This window comes from Lepidochelys olivacea (genome assembly GCF_965140295.1).
Source record: "Lepidochelys olivacea isolate rLepOli2 genome assembly, chromosome: 24".
NCBI lineage: Eukaryota > Metazoa > Chordata > Testudines > Cheloniidae > Lepidochelys > Lepidochelys olivacea.
The window spans coordinates 10,423,113-10,443,417 of NC_140434.1; the positions used below are offsets into that span (position 1 = coordinate 10,423,113).

General features: G+C 51.6%; 1 protein-coding gene across 3 annotated transcripts in view; it reads right to left on the reverse strand.

The window, feature by feature from the left end:
• Positions 1-7,434: 7,434 nt before the first annotated feature.
• FCER1G (Fc epsilon receptor Ig) overlaps positions 7,435-20,305 on the reverse strand; it is a 30,028-nt gene continuing 17,157 nt past the window's right edge. The window contains exons 2-5 of one of the 3 annotated variants that reach the window (XM_084613954.1): positions 17,654-17,745; positions 16,373-16,420; positions 12,368-12,388; positions 7,435-11,393 (exon numbers count right to left, since the gene is read on the reverse strand). In XM_084613954.1, the coding sequence (XP_084470080.1) occupies positions 11,337-11,393; positions 12,368-12,388; positions 16,373-16,420; positions 17,654-17,745 (218 nt within the window). In that variant the 3' untranslated portion in view covers positions 7,435-11,336. Of the gene's footprint in view, positions 11,394-12,367; positions 12,392-16,372; positions 16,421-17,653; positions 17,746-20,305 lie in introns of all 3 variants that reach the window. The other 2 variants (XM_084613953.1, XM_084613955.1) reach the window with 2 other exon arrangements.

Genomic DNA, 20,305 nt, shown 5'->3' on the forward strand with positions numbered 1-20,305 from the left:
GCCTGCGATGGAGGGAGTCGTGGAAAGTCAGAGCAGGGGTTCATCAGCACATAGGAGCTAGATGGAATCGTGTGAGAAGACCAGAACACCCAGAGAAAGGGTGAGGGGGAAGAAGAGATGGGAGCTGGCTTGGAGCCCTGTGCCAGTCTCCCAGAGACGGGTAAGAAGGAGGCACAGCCATGCACCAAATGAGACGATGATGCTCCAGTCAGAGCGGCAGGGAAGAAAGAGGCAGGGAAGCCCAGGAAGAATAAGAATTCCAGCAAGAGGGTGTCCTCGTCCAAAGCAGCAGAGCCTGGTGTGCCCAGCAGGGTGTGCCCAGGCCCTGAGGTTTGGCCAGGAGCGGCTGTTGGAGGCCGTGGGGAGAGCAGGTCCAGTGGAGCAGAGGGGGTGGAAGGCAGCTGAGGGGGCAGGAGGTGGAGGTGCAGGAGAGGAGCTCCAGGCAGCGGTTGTAACTGTGGTGTTCAGTGTTTAACAGTGAAGCAAAGGAGGACGGACCGGTAACTGCAGGGGTGGCGTGCGGGGGCTGTTAAGGTGGGGGGAACAAGGCACACTCTTGTTGTGAGGGAAACAGGCCAAAAGGCAGCAGCCGATGAAAGGAGAGGGGCAGAGAGAGGCTAATAGCTGGGAGGGGCTGAGGCCAAGAGAGCCAGAAGTCGATGTTAGAGAGGAGGGAGGATGGGGTGGGGGGGGTGACAGGTGGCAGGGGAGGGGGAAGAGTCAGGGGCCATGTTGTTGGAAGGAGCAGCAGGTGGGAGGGGCGGATGCAGAGGACCAGAGGTGGTGGCAGGGTCTGTGTTGGGCGATAGGTATTGGTAAGAACAGACAGCGGGGAGCCAGGACTCCTGGGGTCAGTGCCTGGCTCTGCCATTGGCTCACGGCCTGGCAGCGGGTTCAGTCACTTCACTTCTCGGTGTCTTACGTAGGGGGCACCGATGCGCCAAACCGCAGCAGCCAGCATTAACCACCCATCCCCCACCAAGGCCAGGCAGGTAGGGAACCTTCCCACTCCATCCTGAAGGGGGCTGAGGACCTCCACAGTCCTGTACCCCAAAGACCTGCGGGGCTCAGCCACCGAGTCATACTCAGCACAGCCCTGGTGGATAGGACCAGGCTGGAGTTTGGGTGAACTGGGTGTAGAGGGCTGGGGCTGCCATATAAATCCTTTGCAAGCCTCCTCCATTCTCTAAAATATGCTGCTTTTTCCGCACCTCTCCCTGGACGCTGACTCTGTCAATGAGTGATCATAGCTCAACTTCCTGATATTAATGAACACCCCCCGCAGCACCCCAGAGGCAGGTTAGCAGCCTCCTATCACCACCCTTGCCTTTCTTGGGGTATGTCTACACTTACAATGCTACAGAACCACTGCTCTGCTTCAGTGTAAACACTACCTACGTAGATGGGAGGGGTTCTCCTGTCGGCGTAGGTAATCCAGCTCCCCAAAGGTGATAGCTAGGTTGATGGAGGAATTCTTCTGTCGACCTAGCACTTTTCTCTCCAGGGGTTAGGTCGCTGTAGCGCCATCTCTCAGGGGTGTGGATTTTTCACACCCCTAAAATATGTAGCTATACCAGTGTAAAGTCCGAGGTGTGATGGGGCAAGGCCAGATGGCTATAGAAAAGTAGTGGGAGATAGATATATTAGCTCCAGGCTAAACAAATCCCTGGTACCAGGATAAGTGAAATGGCAGCTGCTCCAGGTCAATTAAGACACCTGGGGCCAATTAAGAACTTTCCAGAAGGCAGGGAGAAGGCTAGGTTGATTGGGACACCTGAAGCCAATCCGGGGCTGGCTGAAACTAGTTAAAAGCCTCCCAGGCAGTCAGGGGGGTGTGCATGTCAGGAGCTGTGGGAGGAAGTTGTGCTGTTGGAGAGACTGAGCAGTACACACCATATCAGGCACAAGGAAGGAGAACCTGAAGTAAGGGTGAAGTGGAGCTTGAGGAAGTGAGGGCTGCTGTGGGGGATGTAGCCCAGGGAATTGTACATGTCATGTTTCTAAAAGGTCAGCTACCATAGCTGATACTATTAGGGTTCCTGGGCTGGAACCCGGAGTAGAGGGTGGGCCCAGGCTCCCCCCCCCACCTTTGCCCCCTGATTAATTACTGAGACTGGGAGACAACAGAGACTGTGCAAGGAAGGATAACTTCTCCTCACCTCCCTCGCTGGCTTATGATGAAAATGGCTCAGTAGACTGTGACCCTTGTCTCTAGAGAGAGAAGGGTTACATGCAGGGTCACAGTGAGCCTCTGACGCTAGCGAAATCTGCAGGGGTGCACGGTCCGTCACAAGAGTAAATCGCCGGCCTAAGAGGTAATAACGCAGTGTCTCCATAGCCCATTTGACAGCAAGGCATTCTCTCTCGACTACTGGGTATTTCTGTTCTCTTGGGAGCAGCTTTCTGCTTAGGTAGAGGATCGCGTGTTCCTCTTCTCCCACCATTTGCAACAGAACTGCCCCCAACCCGATCTCGGAAGCGTCTGTTTGTAAAATAAATTCCCTGTTAAACTCTGGAGCTATGAGTACGGGGTCATTACAGAGGGTCGTCCGAAGGTCTGTGAATGCCCCCTCCGCTGCGTTGGTCCACTTTACCATGTCTGGACCTTGGGCCTTCACCAGGTCCATTAGGGGACTTGCCCTAGTGGCGAAGTGGGGAATAAAATGTTGGTAGTAGCCTACCATGCCTAGGAACGCACAGACCTGCTTCTTTCAGGTCAGCTGAGGCCAGTTTTGAATTGACTCTAGCTTATTCGTTTGGGGCTTCACTATGCCCCTTCCCACAATATACTCCAGGTACCTAGCCTCTGCTAGCCCTATGGCGCATTTAGCGGGATAAGCAGTGAGGCCAACCTGCCTTAAGGTGCGCAGTACTGCCTCAACTTTCTCCAAGTGGGTTCCCCAGTCTGGCGTATGGATGATGACATCATCTAGGTATGCAGCTGCATAACTAGTATGGGGGCGCAGCAGCTTATCCATGAGGCGCTGGAATGTGGCTGGGGCCCCATGTAGCCCAAAAGGGAGGATGGTGTACTGGAATAGCCCATCTGGGGTGGAGAATGCTTTCTTTTCTTTAGCTTCTTTGGTCAGAGGAATCTGCCAGTACCCTTTTGTCAGATCCAGTGTAGTCAAGAATCGGGCACTACCCAGTCGGTCACCCAGTCCGTCGATGCGCGGTAGGGGGTGTGCGTCAAACTGGGATGTTTCATTCGGTCGGCGAAAGTCATGACAGAATCTCATGGTACCGTCAGGTTTAGGCACTAGAGCAATGGGACTGGCCCACTGACTGTAAGACTCTTCAATAACCCCTAATTCTAACATTTTCTTTACTTCGGCCTTGATTGCTTCTCTTTTGGCTGCTGGGATTCAATAGGGTCTCAATGTTACCTTGGCTCCAGGGATCGTGCGGATATGGTGATAGGTCTCAGTCATCCACCCTGGTTTTGTAGAGAACACATCTTGGTTGCAATTAATCATGTCGGCTGCCTCGATCTTTTGGATCGGCGGCAAGTCGGATGATATCCTCACTTGGTCGTGTAAGTTATCCTCCTGGGGAAGGGTCTCCTGCATGACTAAGCATGCCTCTTGATCATGCCAAGGTTTTAGAAGATTGATGTGGTAAATTTGCTCCGATTTTCGGTGGCCTGGCTGCCGCACCTTATAGTTCACCTCTCCCATGGCTTCGATTACTTCGTAGGGTCCCTGCCACTGGGCCAACAGTTTATTTTCTGCTGTGGGCACCAGTACCATCACCTGATCCCCTGGATGGAACCGTCGAAGCTTCGCTTGGTGTTTATAATGGGTTCGTTGGGTCTCCTTTGCTCTCTCCAAGTGTTCCCATACAATGGGCGTAACTCGGGCTATCTGATCTCTCATCTGCAGTACATGCTCAACTATGTTCCTTCTGGGATTTGGCTCCTCTTCCTAGGCTTCTCTGGCTATATCCAATATGCCCCGAGGGTGGCGCCCATATAGTAGTTCGAATGGAGAGAAACCTGTGGAGGCTTGCGGAACCTCCCAGATGGCGAACTTGAGATAAGGCAATAGGGTATCCCAATCTTTCCCATCCCAGCTCACCACTTTCCTGATCATGGCCTTGAGGGTCCTATTGAACCTTTCCACAAGGCCGTCTGTTTGCGGGTGGTATGCAGAGGTCTGTAGGGCTTGTACATGGAGCAATGAACAGAGATCTTTCATCAACTTGGACATGAAAGGTGTCCCTTGATCAGTCAATATCTCCTTGGGTAGCCCAACCCGGGCAAAGATCTGTACTAGCTCCTTAGCTATTGCCTTGGAAGCTGTGTTGCGTAGGGGGACAGCTTCCGGATACTGGGTTGCATAGTCCAGTACAACAAGCACATGTTGGTGGCCCCGAGCTGTCTTCTCTAGGGGCCCTACCAGATCCATGGCTATCCGTTCGAAAGGAACCTCTATTATTGGAAGAGGTATCAAAGGAGCACGCAAATGTGGATGAGGGCTATGTAACTGACATTCTGGACAAGAGGTGCAGTATCGCCGGACATCTTCATGTACTCCTGGCCAGAAGAACCTCCGCAGGATCCATGCCTGGGTTTTCTCTACCCCTAGGTGTCCTCCAAACAGGTGACTGTGGGCTAGACTCAATATGGCTTTGTGATGTTTTCGTGGCACCAGAAGTTGTTGTATCTCTTGCTCCTGCATTTGCACCACATGGTACAGGAGATCTTTCTTCACTATAAAGTAAGGTCTGGGACCCCGGACCTTCCCATCCACGGGTATCCCATCGATCTCGGCCACCTCTTTCCTGGCATTATCATATCGGGGTTCATCTGCCTGGTCCCGCCCAAAAGTCTCTCTCCCAGGACTAACCTGCCCAAGCTCCCAGGGGCCAGCTTTTGCCGTAGCTGCGCCTGCTGTCCCTGTCGGCGCCCACACACCCATTGAGTGTGTCCCAGCCAGTGTACTGTGGATCCATGACCTGTTTGTAACATCTGTCTGGGTGAGACACTGCTTGATTCAAATACTGCTTAGTTTGTAGACCTCAGATTGTGAATTTATTTTTATTTCTTAAGTAACCAACTTTGATCTCGACACTTGTGACTTATAAGCACTTAAAATCGATCTTTCTGTAGTTAATAATCCTGTTTTATATTTGACTTAAAACAGTGGGTTTTGGTTGAAGTGCTTGGAAAATCTCGGCTCAGTTTACAAAGACGAGTGCGTGTCCACTCCACACTGAGGGAGGGGCAAACATAATGAAGTTAAGAGGGGAATTCCCTGTGGGGAATCAGATATGTAATTCCCGTGTCTACGGAGACTAGTTCAACATTTTCATGGAAAGCCATGTAGTAGAGTAGGGGCGGGCAAACTTTTTGGCCTGAGGGCCACATCAGGTTTCCAAAACTGTATGGAGGGCCAGTTAGGGGAGGCTGTGCCTCCCCAAACAGCCAGGCATGGCCTGGCCCCTGCCTCCTATCCGACCCCCCCCCACTTCTTGCCCCCTGACGGCTTCCCCGGGACTCCTGCCCCATCCACCACCCCCTGCTCCCTGTCCCCTGACCACACCTGGAATCCCCACCCCTGACTGCCCCCTGCTGCCCCATCCAACCCCCACTCTTATTCCTGACTACCCCGACCCCTATCCACACCCCCGACCACACCCCCAAACTCCCCTGCCCTCTATTCAACCTCCCCTGTCCCCTTACTGCGCTGCCCAGAGCACCAGGTCAGGCCATGGCTCTGCAACTGCGCTGCCCAGCCACCCAGAGTGTTGCACCGGTGGCATGACGCACTGAGGCTGCGGGGAAGGGAGAAAGTAGGGGAGGGGCCGGGGGTAGCTTCCCAGACCAGGAGCTCAGGGGCCGGGCAGGAGGCTCCTGTGGGCCGGATGTGACCCGCGGGCCATAGTTTGCCCACCTCTGTAGTAGAATGTGATTCAGACACTGCTTGGAAGCTGAGGCATTAAATTATGGGGAAACCCACAGATTTTGCAGACCCCAAATCATAGAATCATAGAATCATAGAATATCAGGGTTGGAAGGGACCCCAGAAGGTCATCTAGTCCAACCCCCTGCTCAAAGCAGGACCAATTCCCAGTTAAATCATCCCAGCCAGGGCTTTGTCAAGCCTGACCTTAAAAACCTCTAAGGAAGGAGATTCTACCACCTCCCTAGGTAACTCATTCCAGTGTTTCACCACCCTCTTAGTGAAAAAGTTTTTCCTAATATCCAATCTAAACCTCCCCCACTGCAACTTGAGACCATTACTCCTCGTTCTGTCATCTGCTACCATTGAGAACAGTCTAGAGCCATCCTCTTTGGAACCCCCTTTCAGGTAGTTGAAAGCAGCTATCAAATCCCCCCTCATTCTTCTCTTCTGCAGGCTAAACAATCCCAGCTCCCTCAGCCTCTCCTCATAACTCATGTGTTCCAGTCCCCTAATCATTTTTGTTGCCCTTCGCTGGACTCTCTCCAATTTATCCACATCCTTCTTGAAGTGTGGGGCCCAAAACTGGACACAGTACTCCAGATGAGGCCTCACCAATGTCGAATAGAGGGGAACGATCACGTCCCTCGATCTGCTCGCTATGCCCCTACTTATACATCCCAAAATGCCATTGGCCTTCTTGGCAACAAGGGCACACTGCTGACTCATATCCAGCTTCTCGTCCACTGTCACCCCTAGGTCCTTTTCCGCAGAACTGCTGCCTAGCCATTCGGTCCCTAGTCTGTAGCTGTGCATTGGGTTCTTCCGTCCTAAGTGCAGGACCCTGCACTTATCCTTATTGAACCTCATCAGATTCCTTTTGGCCAATCTTCCAATTGGTCTAGGTCCTTCTGTATCCTATCCCTCCCCTCCAGCGTATCTACCACTCCTCCCAGTTTAGTATCATCCACAAATTTGCTGAGAGTGCAATCCACACCATCCTCCAGATCATTTATGAAGATATTGAATAAAACCGGCCCCAGGACCGACCCTTGGGGCACTCCACTTGATACCGGCTGCCAACTAGACATGGAGCCATTGATCACTACCCGTTGAGCCCGACAATCTAGCCAGCTTTCTACCCACCTTATAGTGCATTCATCCAGCCCATACTTCCTTAAATGCTGCCCTTAATCTGACTGTAGCTGAGACCATGCATAACTCATGATCTGCAAAAAAAATTTCCCTCATAATCAGCTTCAGGAAAGTTTTCTTCCCACTGAGAAGGGCTGGAAATGGACTCTTTCTTGAAATATTATAACTGAGGTGGGCCTTGACACTGAAAGGGCACCAAAAAGTGAAGGTTTGCTGAATGCCAGCACTGAGCACCAGTGTTAACAGTTTCAGAGTGGTAGCCATGTTAGTCTGTATCAGCAAAAACAACGAGGAGTCCTTGTAGCACCTTAGAGACGAACAAATTTATTTGGGCATAAGCTTTCGTGGGCTAAAACCCACTTCATCAGATGCATGGAGTGGAAAATACACCGGCAGGTATAAGTATACAGAACATGAAAAGATGGGAGTTGCCTTACCGAGTGGGGGGTCAGTGCTAACAAGCCAATTAAATTAAGGTGGAAATGGGCTATTCTCAACAGTTGACAAGAAGGGGGGAACACCAAGGATGGAAAAATCACTTTTGTAGTGGTAATGAGGCCAGTGTAATCAAGGTGACCCATTTCAAACAGTTGCAAGAAGGTGTGAGTATCAGTAGGGGGAACACTGCCAACCACATCTGGCCAGGACACTTGCTGTATGTCTCAGCTAAAAGTCTGCACCTTACAATTACCCACCTTAACATGCTGGGATATTGACGCAGAGATGAGACGGCTACCTCAAATCAACACACACACACACACCCCAACAGCACAGTTCTACACAACAGCATGCTGAACTGTGCCCCCTCAATCCCTATCACTCACATACAAACCCACCCAAAGCCTAGCTGGATGTCAGCACAAGGTCAGCTGGCTACTGAGACAGACAGACGGCATAGAGCACAAGAAATTCATAGCAAGTAGGTTTAATGATGGGCATACTCCCCGTATCCTGTATACACATTTTAATGAGAGAAAAAATACATGAGCCAGTATAGTACAATACATTCAAGACATTAAGGAAAAAATCTTAATTTCTGTAGCACTATGTATATTCAGACATGCCTAGAGCTGGCTGGAACATTTTAAAATAAACTTTTTTTCATCCAAATATGCTGTTTAGTCAAAGCTGAAACATTTCACATAGTTGTACTGATTCTGAAGAAATCAGTTTGAGTGGAAGGTTTCTGAGGTCCAGGGTGGACTATCCAGTCAGAGAGCAAGACAGCAGAATTGAAAACCTGACCTTTTTGAGCGGAAGAAAGACATTTGGACACAATTCTGTTGGAAAGGTTTTGTTTTCATTCCAATGTGGAACAAAACCAAGTTTCAAACCCTCAAAAGTTGTCTTGAGAGGGAATTGCCTTTCTCCAGCCAGCTCTGGCAATGACCTATTCTGCTTTATTAATTCCTATAGACGTGGCACTTTGTCCCCTGTGCATGGCGGTATTTGCCATAAACATTCCAAGGATGGCTTTTATCCCACCTTCTCCAAGTGCAAGCACCCGATTGGCTTTGCAATGTCATGGGGTATAATACCGCTGCTTAAAGCTTTATTTAAAAATAAAATTTTTAAGCATTCAGCTCAATAAAAAAAAAGGGGGTGTCTATTCTTCAAGGGTTACATTGGCAGAAAGAGATCCAGGTGCTCCTAGAATAAACAGCTCTGCACACTTCAACATTTTGTCCTAGCATTGGTAGAAACTGATGTACACCTTCTCCTGGTGTTTCTGGAGCCTGTTGCTGGACCAGTGGAGAAAAGTGATCCAGAGGCAATACCCAAAACAAGCCATGTACGATAAGAAGCAATGGGAAGGGAGCAGCATTCAACTATACACACGAAAGCCTTGATCTGATGGCTCAGGAACGCAGAGGGATGATTTGCTCCTGATAAGCCCTAACAGCATGGTCAAAAATTCCCTGCGCTTACTCTAGTTGCGATACCCAGGTATGTTGCTCTTATGAAAAGATTCCAACTGATGCCCAGCTGCAATTGCACCTTTTGGTAGGATTGCTGTGTGCCCGTCTGCCAGGGCTAGGCAGATCCCAAAATGAGATTGCACTTGAAAACCTAATATTTGAAAAGGGGTCCTCTTCAACTTACCTGCGAAGCTCTGAGGTCAGGGGCCTGTCTTTCTTTTGCAGGAGTTTATGGGATGACTTATATCTAACACAGAACTTTCCTGTGCCTACCACCGGCCCTATCCATCAGCGATGGCACCAGTTCTTTCATGGAAAATACCAGGCCTTGAACTTGGGACTCAGCAGGGGAAGGTGAAGTTTTAAAATGTAAAGCCCTGAGGTTCAGAATTCCATGGACACAAATGGCCCATCACACAGGGAGCAGGGAATGGGTGTGTGGGGGCCAACAGGGACTGCAGGCACAGCTACGGTAAATGCAGGTACAAATCAGGCACCCGAATATTCACAGGCAGTTCTGAAAATCTGGGCCTGTCAATAATTTATAAAAATTGTGCTGTAAATTCACTGCTGTGGGTTGCTGAAGGACCACCTTAGAGGTGGGGGCCCTCTGTCTAGTGATGGGCCAGAGGCAGCGCGGGTACCAGCAGGAGAAGTACATTACCTCCTGCTCCACTGGGACCTGGACGGAAACCTACCAACCCTTTTCCCAGGGTGTATTTATTCACCATCAGAGGGCAATGATCTGTGCACCTGCAGCCTGGATGGGATTTGAACTGGGAACCTAGAGGTGAAAGCTAATCGTAGCATCTCAGCCTGGCCCAGTTCTATTTCTGATCTCAAACACTGGCTTCAAGAGCTTTTCAGCTCTTTACAACTCCAGTGAAAGGGGGAGGTGCTATCCTCAGCCTCATCACTCCCTTTATCAACCTGTGTTACTACGCCTACCCATGTGCAAAGGAAGACCAGCCAAAGGGTGACAGCAGAACCTAGCAAATGCCTTTCCTCTGAGTCTGAACTGAGCCGCCCTTTAGCCCCACGCCATCAGGCCATCTAAGGGAAATGTTATACCCACATCTCCATCACTGATAAACCAGCAGCCACCACTGAGGTCAGGCCAGGGAAATAGAGGCCATGTGGCAGACATGGAGCAGGGAGCCGGCATAGTATTAAGTCTCTGTCTGTGGAAGCACAGACGCTGTGGTGTGGGCCACCTCTGTGCACCAAGGCAAAGCCATCAAGGCAGCCAAAACACATGACCAAAGCCAGTGACTTACAAGCACAGAGAAGGGAATATTCCCTGCTCCCCAGGACAGACACTATCATTACCAGGGAGCAAGCGAGAAGTAATTCTTCCACTCTACTCCGCACTGATTAGGCCTCGGCTGGAGTATTGTGTTCAGTTCTGGGCGCCATATTTCAGGAAGGATGTGGACAAATTGGAGAAAGTCCAGAGAAGAGTGACAAAGATGAAAACATGAGCTATGAGGGAAGATTGAAAAAACTGGGTTTGTTTAGTCTGGAGAAGAGAAGACTGAGGGGGGACGTAACAGTTTTCAAGCACAGAAAAGGTTGTTACAAGGAGGAGGGAGGTTAAATTGTTCTCCTTTAACCTTTGAGGAGAGGACAAGAAGCAATGGGCTTAAATTGCAGCAAGGGTGGTTTAGGTTGGACATTAGGAAAAATTTCCTGTCAGGGTAGTTAAATACTGGAATAAATTGCCTAGGGAGGTTGTGGAATCTCCATCATTGGAGATTTTTAAGAGCTGGTTAGACAAACACCTGTCAAGGGTGGTCTAGATAATACTTAGTCCTGCCATAAGTCCAGGGGACTGGACTAGATGACCTCTCAAGGTCACCTTCCAGTCCTACAATTCTATGATTCTCCATTGGTCCAGAGGTTTCCAAGAGATGCTCAGGAGGGTTTAGGTGTTTGCATTATAGTTCTTGACTGTACAGGGTAGACAAGGTGCTTTGCTGCTGAAGGGAACCGTGCATGGAACCGTACCTTCGTCTCACTGGAGACTCGCTGTGTGGCATTGGTGACAGGCACAAGGGAAAGAATATCTACAGGTCTTCAGCACCGGAAACACAAGAGAGGTGGGATAGGAAAGGCTGATCCCGCAGAGTCTCGGAGCAATGTACAGCTAGGGGAAGGATGTCTTACATGTAAACGAGCAGGGGCACAACACCCCCACCCCCAGCATTTCAGCATGTGGGGGCAACTGGGAACCACTGGTTTCAACAAAGTTGTTTCTTTGCTGAGACTGGGGAGGAACTCATATAAATCACTCTTGGGACACCTGCTCCCCCTTCAACCTCATTCTGCAGAGGCTGTACCCGGGGCTACAGCTGGGCTCCTAATTGGGCTTGGTCTGGAGGGTTTCATAGGTCTCCTGGTTCTGAGTGCTGAGCCCCTGTAAGGAAGAAGAGGAGACAGAAGTGGTGGTGGGGATTAGGATTTTGGTTCCAAATGGGACTCATGAAATAATTCAAATTAACTAAGCCTGGGGCTAGGGGAGTGAAATCTTTGGGAGAGATGGAGCCGGTGGCTGAGCTCCAAATCCGACTCCAGAAGCAGGGTGGGTTTTCTCTCCAGGTCAGACTAGAGCTGGAAAAGCCTGTCCAGGCCCCCCCGCCCCGCCCCGCCCCGCAGTGCAGGAGTGTTCCCTGCTTTATGTGCCCAGGGCTCAGCCTCCTCTGACAGCCCTTCACTCTAGGTAGAACATCAGCAGCTGTCTCGGCCATTCCCTGCAGGTCTCACGAGATGTTAATACACGTCTGAATCAGGTGCACAGAGCAAGGGCCGGTTTGTGACGCTGCCCAGAAAAACCTCCTGCTCCTTACTCAATACCCTAGAAGAACCTAGAAAAGGGCTCCCGGATATAAGCAAAGCAGCAGAGTCTGAGCAGCACAGCTGATGTTTGCATTGTGGGACCCGTCCAAAAATACCCAAAACACAGTGTTTTCATGCTGGTGAGAGGGACCAAATTGGCACCCCCGAGACTCGTGCCCTCTAGTCACCCACAAGGCAGCAGCAGCATCTCCCTCTGGCAATGGCCCTGCCCTACAGGGGCACTATCAGGAAGCTCAGTCTTTGTGCTGACTACCAGCGAGGTGTCCAATTAGTGCCGACGGTGGTTTGGTGATGTGGATACCTGCCTAATACACAATGGACTGAAAACAGCCCTTGCAGTGGCTGTTACCACAGTCATCAGATGGAGATGAGTTTCAGCGTTATTATGGAATAACATTGATTAATTAATTCAAAATACAGCTGTGCCATATCAATTGCATCCTCTTGGCACCTTGGGGGCTGGTGAAAGGGACCAAGTCCTATGCAAGTGATTGCATGTGGCAGCAAACAGGGTGGGGAAGTTTGGGTACTTACAGTATAGATCCCTTCTTCTTTCTGCTGCACAAAGAGAAAGAGAAAGAGAAAGAGAGATAAGTCAGAAGGAACAAGAAGCAAAATAACAGAAACAGCCACTTCCTCCCCCACACTGTGTTATGACACAGACTGGGGAGGAGACGGGGTCTGTCTGCACCAACCAACCCCCAGCTTTCACCCAGCTCCGACACTCAGCCCAAAGCTGGAATTCTTGGAAGCTTGAAAAATAAGTTAACTTTCTTTCTTTTTCTTTCTTTCTATGCAGCTGCCTCTGCACGTGTGGTTTTGGCTGGATGCAGAAGTGGATATTCTGAACTATCCTGGGCCTACAGTTTTTTTATTTCATCCCATTCCTCCCCCTTTCCACCCCCACCCCCCACAGAATTCCCCTCCTGTCTTGTGTTTTTCACCTATTGTTTGTTCCCCTGCCCCCCACTAGCCACACCGGACAGAGGGAGCTCCGTCAGCCTTACTCAGCCATTAATGCTTTCAGGCCCCACTCCTCTTTGAATTACCCTCTGCCAGTATCTCCACGATACCAAGGTGCTTACGATGCTGCCATGTCGTATATTGTGGGGTTGGTCTCGCCACTGGCTGTAAAAGAGCGTAAAGGACTCCCAAGATACGATGTGTCTGTGCACACAGCTCAAAATCACACCAGTGTCCCTCCGGCACTGCGCTCCTCTGGCTGGCGCCCCACAGCAGGGCAGCTCTCCTGCGGTCTCTCGCTCACTCTGTCTGAGCATTGGGTGATTTTCCTCTGTCTTCCCATGGCCTCACAACCGGTCCCCACTTAGTATCAATATGCATCAGTACTGGGCCCTATGCCGTCTTCCTCTGGGCCATTAAGGAACGTATTAAATGAGGCAATGCCCAGCGCTGATCCCTGTCACCTCCCCCAGCCCATTGCTTTAATCATGTGCCTTTTTTAACCCCTTTAGCCAGTTTTCACTCCATGTGCCTCCATGCCAGTTTACCTGGCCTTTTCAAGGAAGATTTTGACAGAGGATGTGTCAAACGCTGCACTGAAATCCAGCCTCTGCTGCATTCTCTTGACCCAGGAAATTCATAACTGCATGCAAAAGGCAATCAGCTCTGTCTGGCATGAAGTGTTTGCTATAAACCCTGTGACGAAGTGGGACTCTTCTTAATGTTTCCTCTGAATAGTGTGGGGGTGCCTCAGTTTCCCCTAGGCAGTTCTTAAGTATCTAGGGGGTGGGGTAAGGGTGTATGATCATTGCAGAGCCCTAGAGGGCAGGTGTGTGCAGGAGTCTGGACACAGAGAATGGCCAACACCCTGTTTCCTGGCAACTGATGGCCTGGGCCCTTCCCCCCTGCCAGGTGAGAGCTAAAGGGTTGGAGAACAAAGGAATCAGGTGAGCACCTGGCCCGGGAAAGGAACAAAGCCCAGAGGAGGAGGGGCTGGAGGGAGTTTCAGTTTGGGGCTGGCTGGGACATGGAGTGAAGGGCAGACGGGGTTGTCTGGCTCACTGCCCCCCAGAATGGACCCAGCTGAGGGGTCCCGTTCTCTGCACCTGCAAGCTCTGTTTTAGACCATGTTCCTGTCGTCTAATAAACCTTCTGTTTTACTGGCTGGCTGAGAGTCCCGTCTGACTGCGGAGTTGGGGGGCAGGACCCTCTGGCTTCCCCAGGAGCCCCACCTGAGTGGACTCACTGGGGGGAAGCGCACGGAGGGGCAGAGGATGCTGAATGCTCCGAGGTCAGACCCAGGAAGGTGGAAGCCGGGTGAGCTGTGTGTCCTGCAGACAGGCTGCTCACAGAAAGGCGACTACCCCAGAGTCCTGACTGGCTTCATGGGGAGCAGTTCCAGAGCATTGCCCAGGGACTCCGTGACAAACCCTCTGCGCTGCCCATTCCTGGAGGCCTCTCCATTTCCTTTGGTATGGGGTGCTCATGGCACTCAGTGGTTTATTCTCACATAGCTAACAAGGTGGCTACTGCTGTGCGTGCTCTGTACCAGAGCTGCCTGGCAGTGGCCTGTGCTGTCTTCCTAGCTCAAACAGCCAGCAGCTGAGTTCTTCTCAGCCAGTCTCTCTGGCTTCCCCAATCAGGCTGGGGCTCATTTTGCAGCCAGGGGCACACAAGCCTCAGGATGTTTGGAATCACTTGGTGGATTCTCCAAAAGCTTAGATTCTTCTCCGGGGGGATCAGAGTCCCAAATCTCCAGCCAGATTTCTCAGGAAACTTCCCATGCTTCGAAAGAGAGGGAGACACCCTGAGCACAACCTGCCTCCAGACACATCGGGGCGGCTGGTTCAAACCAGGGGCACAACCAAGTTAACTGAACATTTACAAACCACTTCCAGCCTGAGAATGGGGAATGCCTAGGCAGACGGGCATCAGGCACCGTGAACCTTGTTCCCCAGCCCAAGGGGATAGAAATGAGGGTTTGCAGGCTCTATTTCAACTTGCTCAGGTGAAAGGAGGAGGAGAGGCATATCCCACCTAGCCCATGCACCCGGGCATCACGGGACACACTACAGCAACTCCTCCAGGGCTTTGCCTGCTCCAGCTTTGCTCCTGTCTTTTTATATGTGTGTGCGTTTAACGCTGATGAAAGGTGCCACGGGGCGGGAGGGGCATAAGCCTGTCATGGAGTCCCCGGGCGATGCTCTGGAACTGCTCCCTACGAAGCCAGGCAGGACTCTGGGGAAGTCTCCTTTCTGTGAGCAGACTGTCTGCAGGACACACAGCTCACCGGCTTCGACCTTCCTGGGTCTGACCTCAGAGCATTCAGCATCCTCTGCCCCTCCCTGCGCTTCCCCCAGCGAGTCCACCCAGGCAGGCTCCTGGGGAAGCCAGAGGGTCCTGCACCCCAACTCCGCAGTCAGACGTGACTCTCAGCCAGCCAGTAAAACAGAGGTTTATTAGACGACAGGAACATGGTCTAACACAGAGCTTGTAGGTGCAGCGAACAGGACCCCTCAGCCGGGTCCATTTTGCGGGGCAGTGAGCCAGACAACCACATCTGTACTTCACTCCATGTCCCCAGCCAGCCTCAGACTGAAACTCTCTCCAGCCCCTCCTCCTCTGGGCTTTGTCCCTTTCCCGGGCCAGGAGGTCACCTGATTCCTTTGTTCTCCAACCCTTTAGCTCTCACCTCGCAGGGGGGAAGGGCCAGGCCATCAGTTGCCAGGAAACAGGGTGTCGGCCACTGTCTATGTCCAGACCCCTGCACACACTTGCCTTCTAGGGCTCTGCAATGATCATACATCCTTATCCCATCATCTAGATATTTAAGAACTGCCTAGGGGAAACTGAGGCACCCTCACACTATTCAGAGGAAACATTAAGAACAGTCCCACTTCGTCACAAAGCCCACTGAGGACAAATAGCCCCATCCCTTCAAATGAGGGAGTGGCTACAAAGTGCAGAAGCCAAGTGGAACAACAAATGAAAAAAAACAAGAATGGACGTGAAGGGCAAAGGTGAAAAAGAAGGGAACAGGCTAAACCTCAGCAGGACTAGAACAGAGCCGTGACTCTCCCCCAGGACACATTGTGACACAGCACCGGTACGTCACGCACAGATCTCAGAGGAGTTTGCAAAGGTGGGTCAGCGCCATCATTCACATTCAGAGACAGGGAAACTGACTTGCCTGCAGTCAAACTGCAAATTAGTGGCAGAGGTGGGATTAGGTTCAGGGTCCCTTGAGTGTTTCCCACTGCCCCACATGGCCTTCCTGCTCTGCAGTGTAAGGCCCCAAACATCAGCACAGAACAAACTCATCCTCAATGTGCCCGTGCAAAATTACTCCCCACCCCAGCAAAGCCCTTAGCCCCTTGGCCCCACTCCTCCCAGTGGACCCCAAGAGGAGAGCTGTGCTGTGCAGCGCAACCAAAGACCCCGCAGATCTGGGCTCTGTTGGACCAGGGTCAGTGAGACACCGACGAAAGCAAGAGATGCAGTGGATGATTTGAACTGTCTACTACGCCCACAAGGCCCTGGCAAAGGAGTGACCGACAGGAAGCAGAGAGGACTTACACTATAGGCTGTGCTGGGGACAGCTTTTGAGGCATTTCGAACCTGGAGCTGAAAAAGGAAACGAAAAGCATGAATTAAAGAACAAATAGCCCCTGAAACAGTTTGGGGGCAGATTCTCAGCTGAAGGGAGGGACGCGGGGACTTCCAATATCCAGCAATATAGAGCAGCCCTGGGGCTGCACTAAACTGCACCAGCTAAGTCTGGACCACATGCTATTATATCCCTCAGCACTGGGACCGGTATGGTCCCCATCACTGCCATAGCTAAGCACCTCCCACGCCTGGCGGTGTTTCCCTCACACAGCCCTGGGAGGCAGTTCAGTGTACAGATGGGGAGATGAGGCACAGGGGCTCTGGGGCTTGCCTCAGGGCACACTGGATACGTCCACACTGCAGCAGGGAGCGTGCTTCCCAGCTCAGGCCGCCAGACATGCACTAGCTCCACCCCAGCTAGTGCAGCCCCAGCAGCTGGGCCTCGCCACCCAAGGACGAACCCAGAGGCTCCGGGTAGGTTTGTACTCAGGCAGGCACGGGCCTGAGCTGCTGCCGTGGTCCCCCTGGCTACACGGCCTTTTCCACGCCTGTCGACCCTATTGGCGTAGATGCACCTATGGCAGAGCCTGGAATTGGCTCCAGGTCTCCCCCCGAGAGCCTGAACAATTGGGCCACCCTTCTTTCTGAAAGGGAGGGGTGATGCTCCCCCGTGCCAGCTGGGTTTTGCTGGAATGTCTCATACGCCACTCACCCCTCATGTCTCCCCTCCCACCTCTTCTCCACCCCCTGTGCTGGTAGCCGACAAAAGGGAGGCGTAGGAGTCAGCTGTGCCGGCTGGGAGCTCCTCTAGAATAACCCCAGCAGAGAGGCCAAGGGCCAGCGCGTTGCAAGGGGAGCAGAGCAGTGCTGAGAACTGGCCTTTCTCATCTCTTTTTACTCCCATTCCATTTTTTCCAAAAGGTAAATTTGCTGCTCCTAAACGTGAGAGCCAGCAGTGCTGGCTGGTGTGAGACAGACTGGGCCAGCTTCCCCCACGGCTCTGCCAGTGCACCTCGGTCTGGAGCTGCCGCTCCCCCTGCAGCACTGCTCTGCTGAGGCTCCCCAAGCTTTGCCCGGCAGAGGCCCTTGTCCCCCGAGCAACCACGAGCCACTGAGGAGATGGAGCCTCCCAACCCCATGGTGTTTCTGGAGCAGAAGGGCCGGACCAGTAACCCTCCGCCCCCCGAGCAGCAGGCCCGTCGGGGGTCACCTAAAGAGAGGCGAGAATGGCCAGGCCCCGGGACTCACCTTCAGGCGGCAGTAGAGCACTGTGAGGATGATGCCATAGATGAACAGGATGGCGTCCAGGACGTAACACAGCTCGGGTTCGGCCAGCGCCTCTGCGGGGAGGAGAGGTGTTGTTAGCTTTCTGGTGAGGGGGAGAGGGAATGCTGCATGGGGGGCTGCACCGCCATCGTCCCGCCAAGCCCAGCAGGAACGGGCATTCCAGGGCACAGAATGAGTCACCGCAATCCTGGCATTTGCTGGAGAGTGGAGCAGCTGCCCAACACCAGGATTTGCAGGCTGGAGCATCGGTGCAGGACCAGGCTCTCGCGCTGCCCATGTCAGAGTGAGTGGGCAGCTTGCCTTCAAGGCAGGAAACATGGGACCTCTGCTGAGGTTTCCTGCTGGGTCAGGGACTGAGCCCCGTCGCATCCAAGCCGGATTTTGGTGTACCCCAGCCCCACCAGAAACGCAGACCCTCGAGGTGGGAAAGGCCTCTCCCAGCAGCTAGCCGCTTCTGCCGCCCACCCAGCCACTGGAGCCCGCTCCTCATTTGGCCAGCCCAGTTTTGAATATCCCAAGTGATGGGGTTTCCACCACTTCCCTGGGGAGGCTCCTCTCCCCTGGCTGATACACCCTTCGCTCAGGGCTGAATTTCCTCATGCTTCCCCCTAAGTCACCCTTCGGAGCTCTTCCCCTCCTCAAACACCTGCAGACGAGTATCCGTCCCACCCACCCAGCCCCACCCCAGGGCCCCCCTGAGCGAAGCTAGACAGTGTCAGCTCCTTCACTCTCCCCCCAGCCCCTGAAACTCACTTTTCTCTGAATTCCCTCCAGTTTGGCTGCATCTTCCTGGCCCTGAGGTGCCCACACCACACTTTACATGTGATCACACCGGAACTGGATGGATGGATAGATAGATAGATAGATAGATAGATAGATAGATAGATAGATAGATAGATAGATAGATAGATAGATAGATAGATATAGAGGGGGTGTATAGGGAGAGAGAAAGAGAGAGAGAGAGAGGTGGGGTGTATGGGGATAGACAGACAGATAGAGGGGGTATATGGGGATAGATAGATAGATAGATAGATAGATAGATTAGATGGGGGTGTATGGGAAGAGATTGATAGACAGACACAGTCAGACAGATAGCCCTGCTTTGTGATGCAGTGCCTTTGCTGATGCAGCTCGGTATACCCTTGTGCGCATCCTTGCAACCCCACACCCATCACTGCTGGTTCTCGTTACCAGGCTGCCCTGAGCCCCTCACTTAAACCAGGCTGGACAAAGTGGCTGTCAAGGTTCCTCCCCCACTCTGAACTCTAGGGTACAGATGTGGGGACCTGCATGAAAAACCTCCTAAGCTTATCTTTACCAGCTTAGGTCAAAACTTCCCCAAGGTAACAAATATTACCCCCGTTATCCTTGGAATGGCCGCTACCACCACCAAACTAATACTGGTTACTGGGGAAGAGCTGTTTGGACGCGTCCTTCCCCCCAAAATACTTCCCAAAACCTTGCACCCCACTTCCTGGACAAGGTTTGGTAAAAAGCCTCACCAATTTGCCTAGGTGACTACAGACCCAGACCCTTGGATCTTAAGAACAATGAACAATCCTCCCAACACTTGCACTCCCCCTTTCCTGGGAAATGTTGGATAAAAAGCCTCACCAATTTGCATAGGTGACCACAGACCCAAACCCTTGGATCTGAGAACAATGAAAAAGCATTCAGTGTTTTACAAGAAGACTTTTAATAAAAAATAGAAGTAAATAGAAATAAAGAAATCCCCCCTGTAAAATCAGGATGGTAGATATCTTACAGGGTAATTAGATTCAAAAACATAGAGAACCCCTCTAGGCAAAACCTTAAGTTACAAAAAAGATACACAGACAGAAATAGTTATTCTATTCAGCACAATTCTTTTCTCAGCCATTTAAAGAAATCATAATCTAACACATACCTAGCTAGATTACTTACTAAAAGTTCTAAGACTCCATTCCTGTTCTGTCCCCGGCCAAGACGACTACAGACAGACACACAAACCCTTTGTTTCTCTCCCTCCTCCCAGCTTTTGAAAGTATCTTGTCTCCTCATTGGTCATTTTGGTCAGGTGCCAGCGAGGTTACCTTTAGCTTCTTAACCCTTTACAGGTGAGAGGAGCTTTCCCCTGGCCAGGAGGGATTTCAAAGGGGTTTACCCTTCCCTTTATATTTATGACACGCCCCCCAAATCTCAGCTAGGGTGAAACACTGGCTGGGATTTCTTCCTGGAGCTCTAGGAAAACAGAGTTAATAAGACACATGCATCTCTAAATATACTACCAAGTACATAAAGACTAACAATATTTTCCACATCTCAAGGACAATTTTAACCAGTTGATTCTGGGAAACTTTCACGGGAGAGTGCATCAGCCACTTTGTTAGAAGCTCCTGAGATGTGTTGGATGTCGAAATCAAAATCTTGGAGAGCTAAACTCCACCGAAGAAGTTTTCTGTTAGTTTCTTTGACGGTGTGAAGCCACTTTAGTGCAGCATGGTCGGTTTGCAGGTGGAAACGCCGTCCCCAAACATATGGGCGTAGCTTTTCCAGAGCGTAGACAATGGCATAACATTCTTTTTCAGTGACTGACCAGTTGCTTTCCCTCTCAGACAGTTTTTTGCTGAGAAA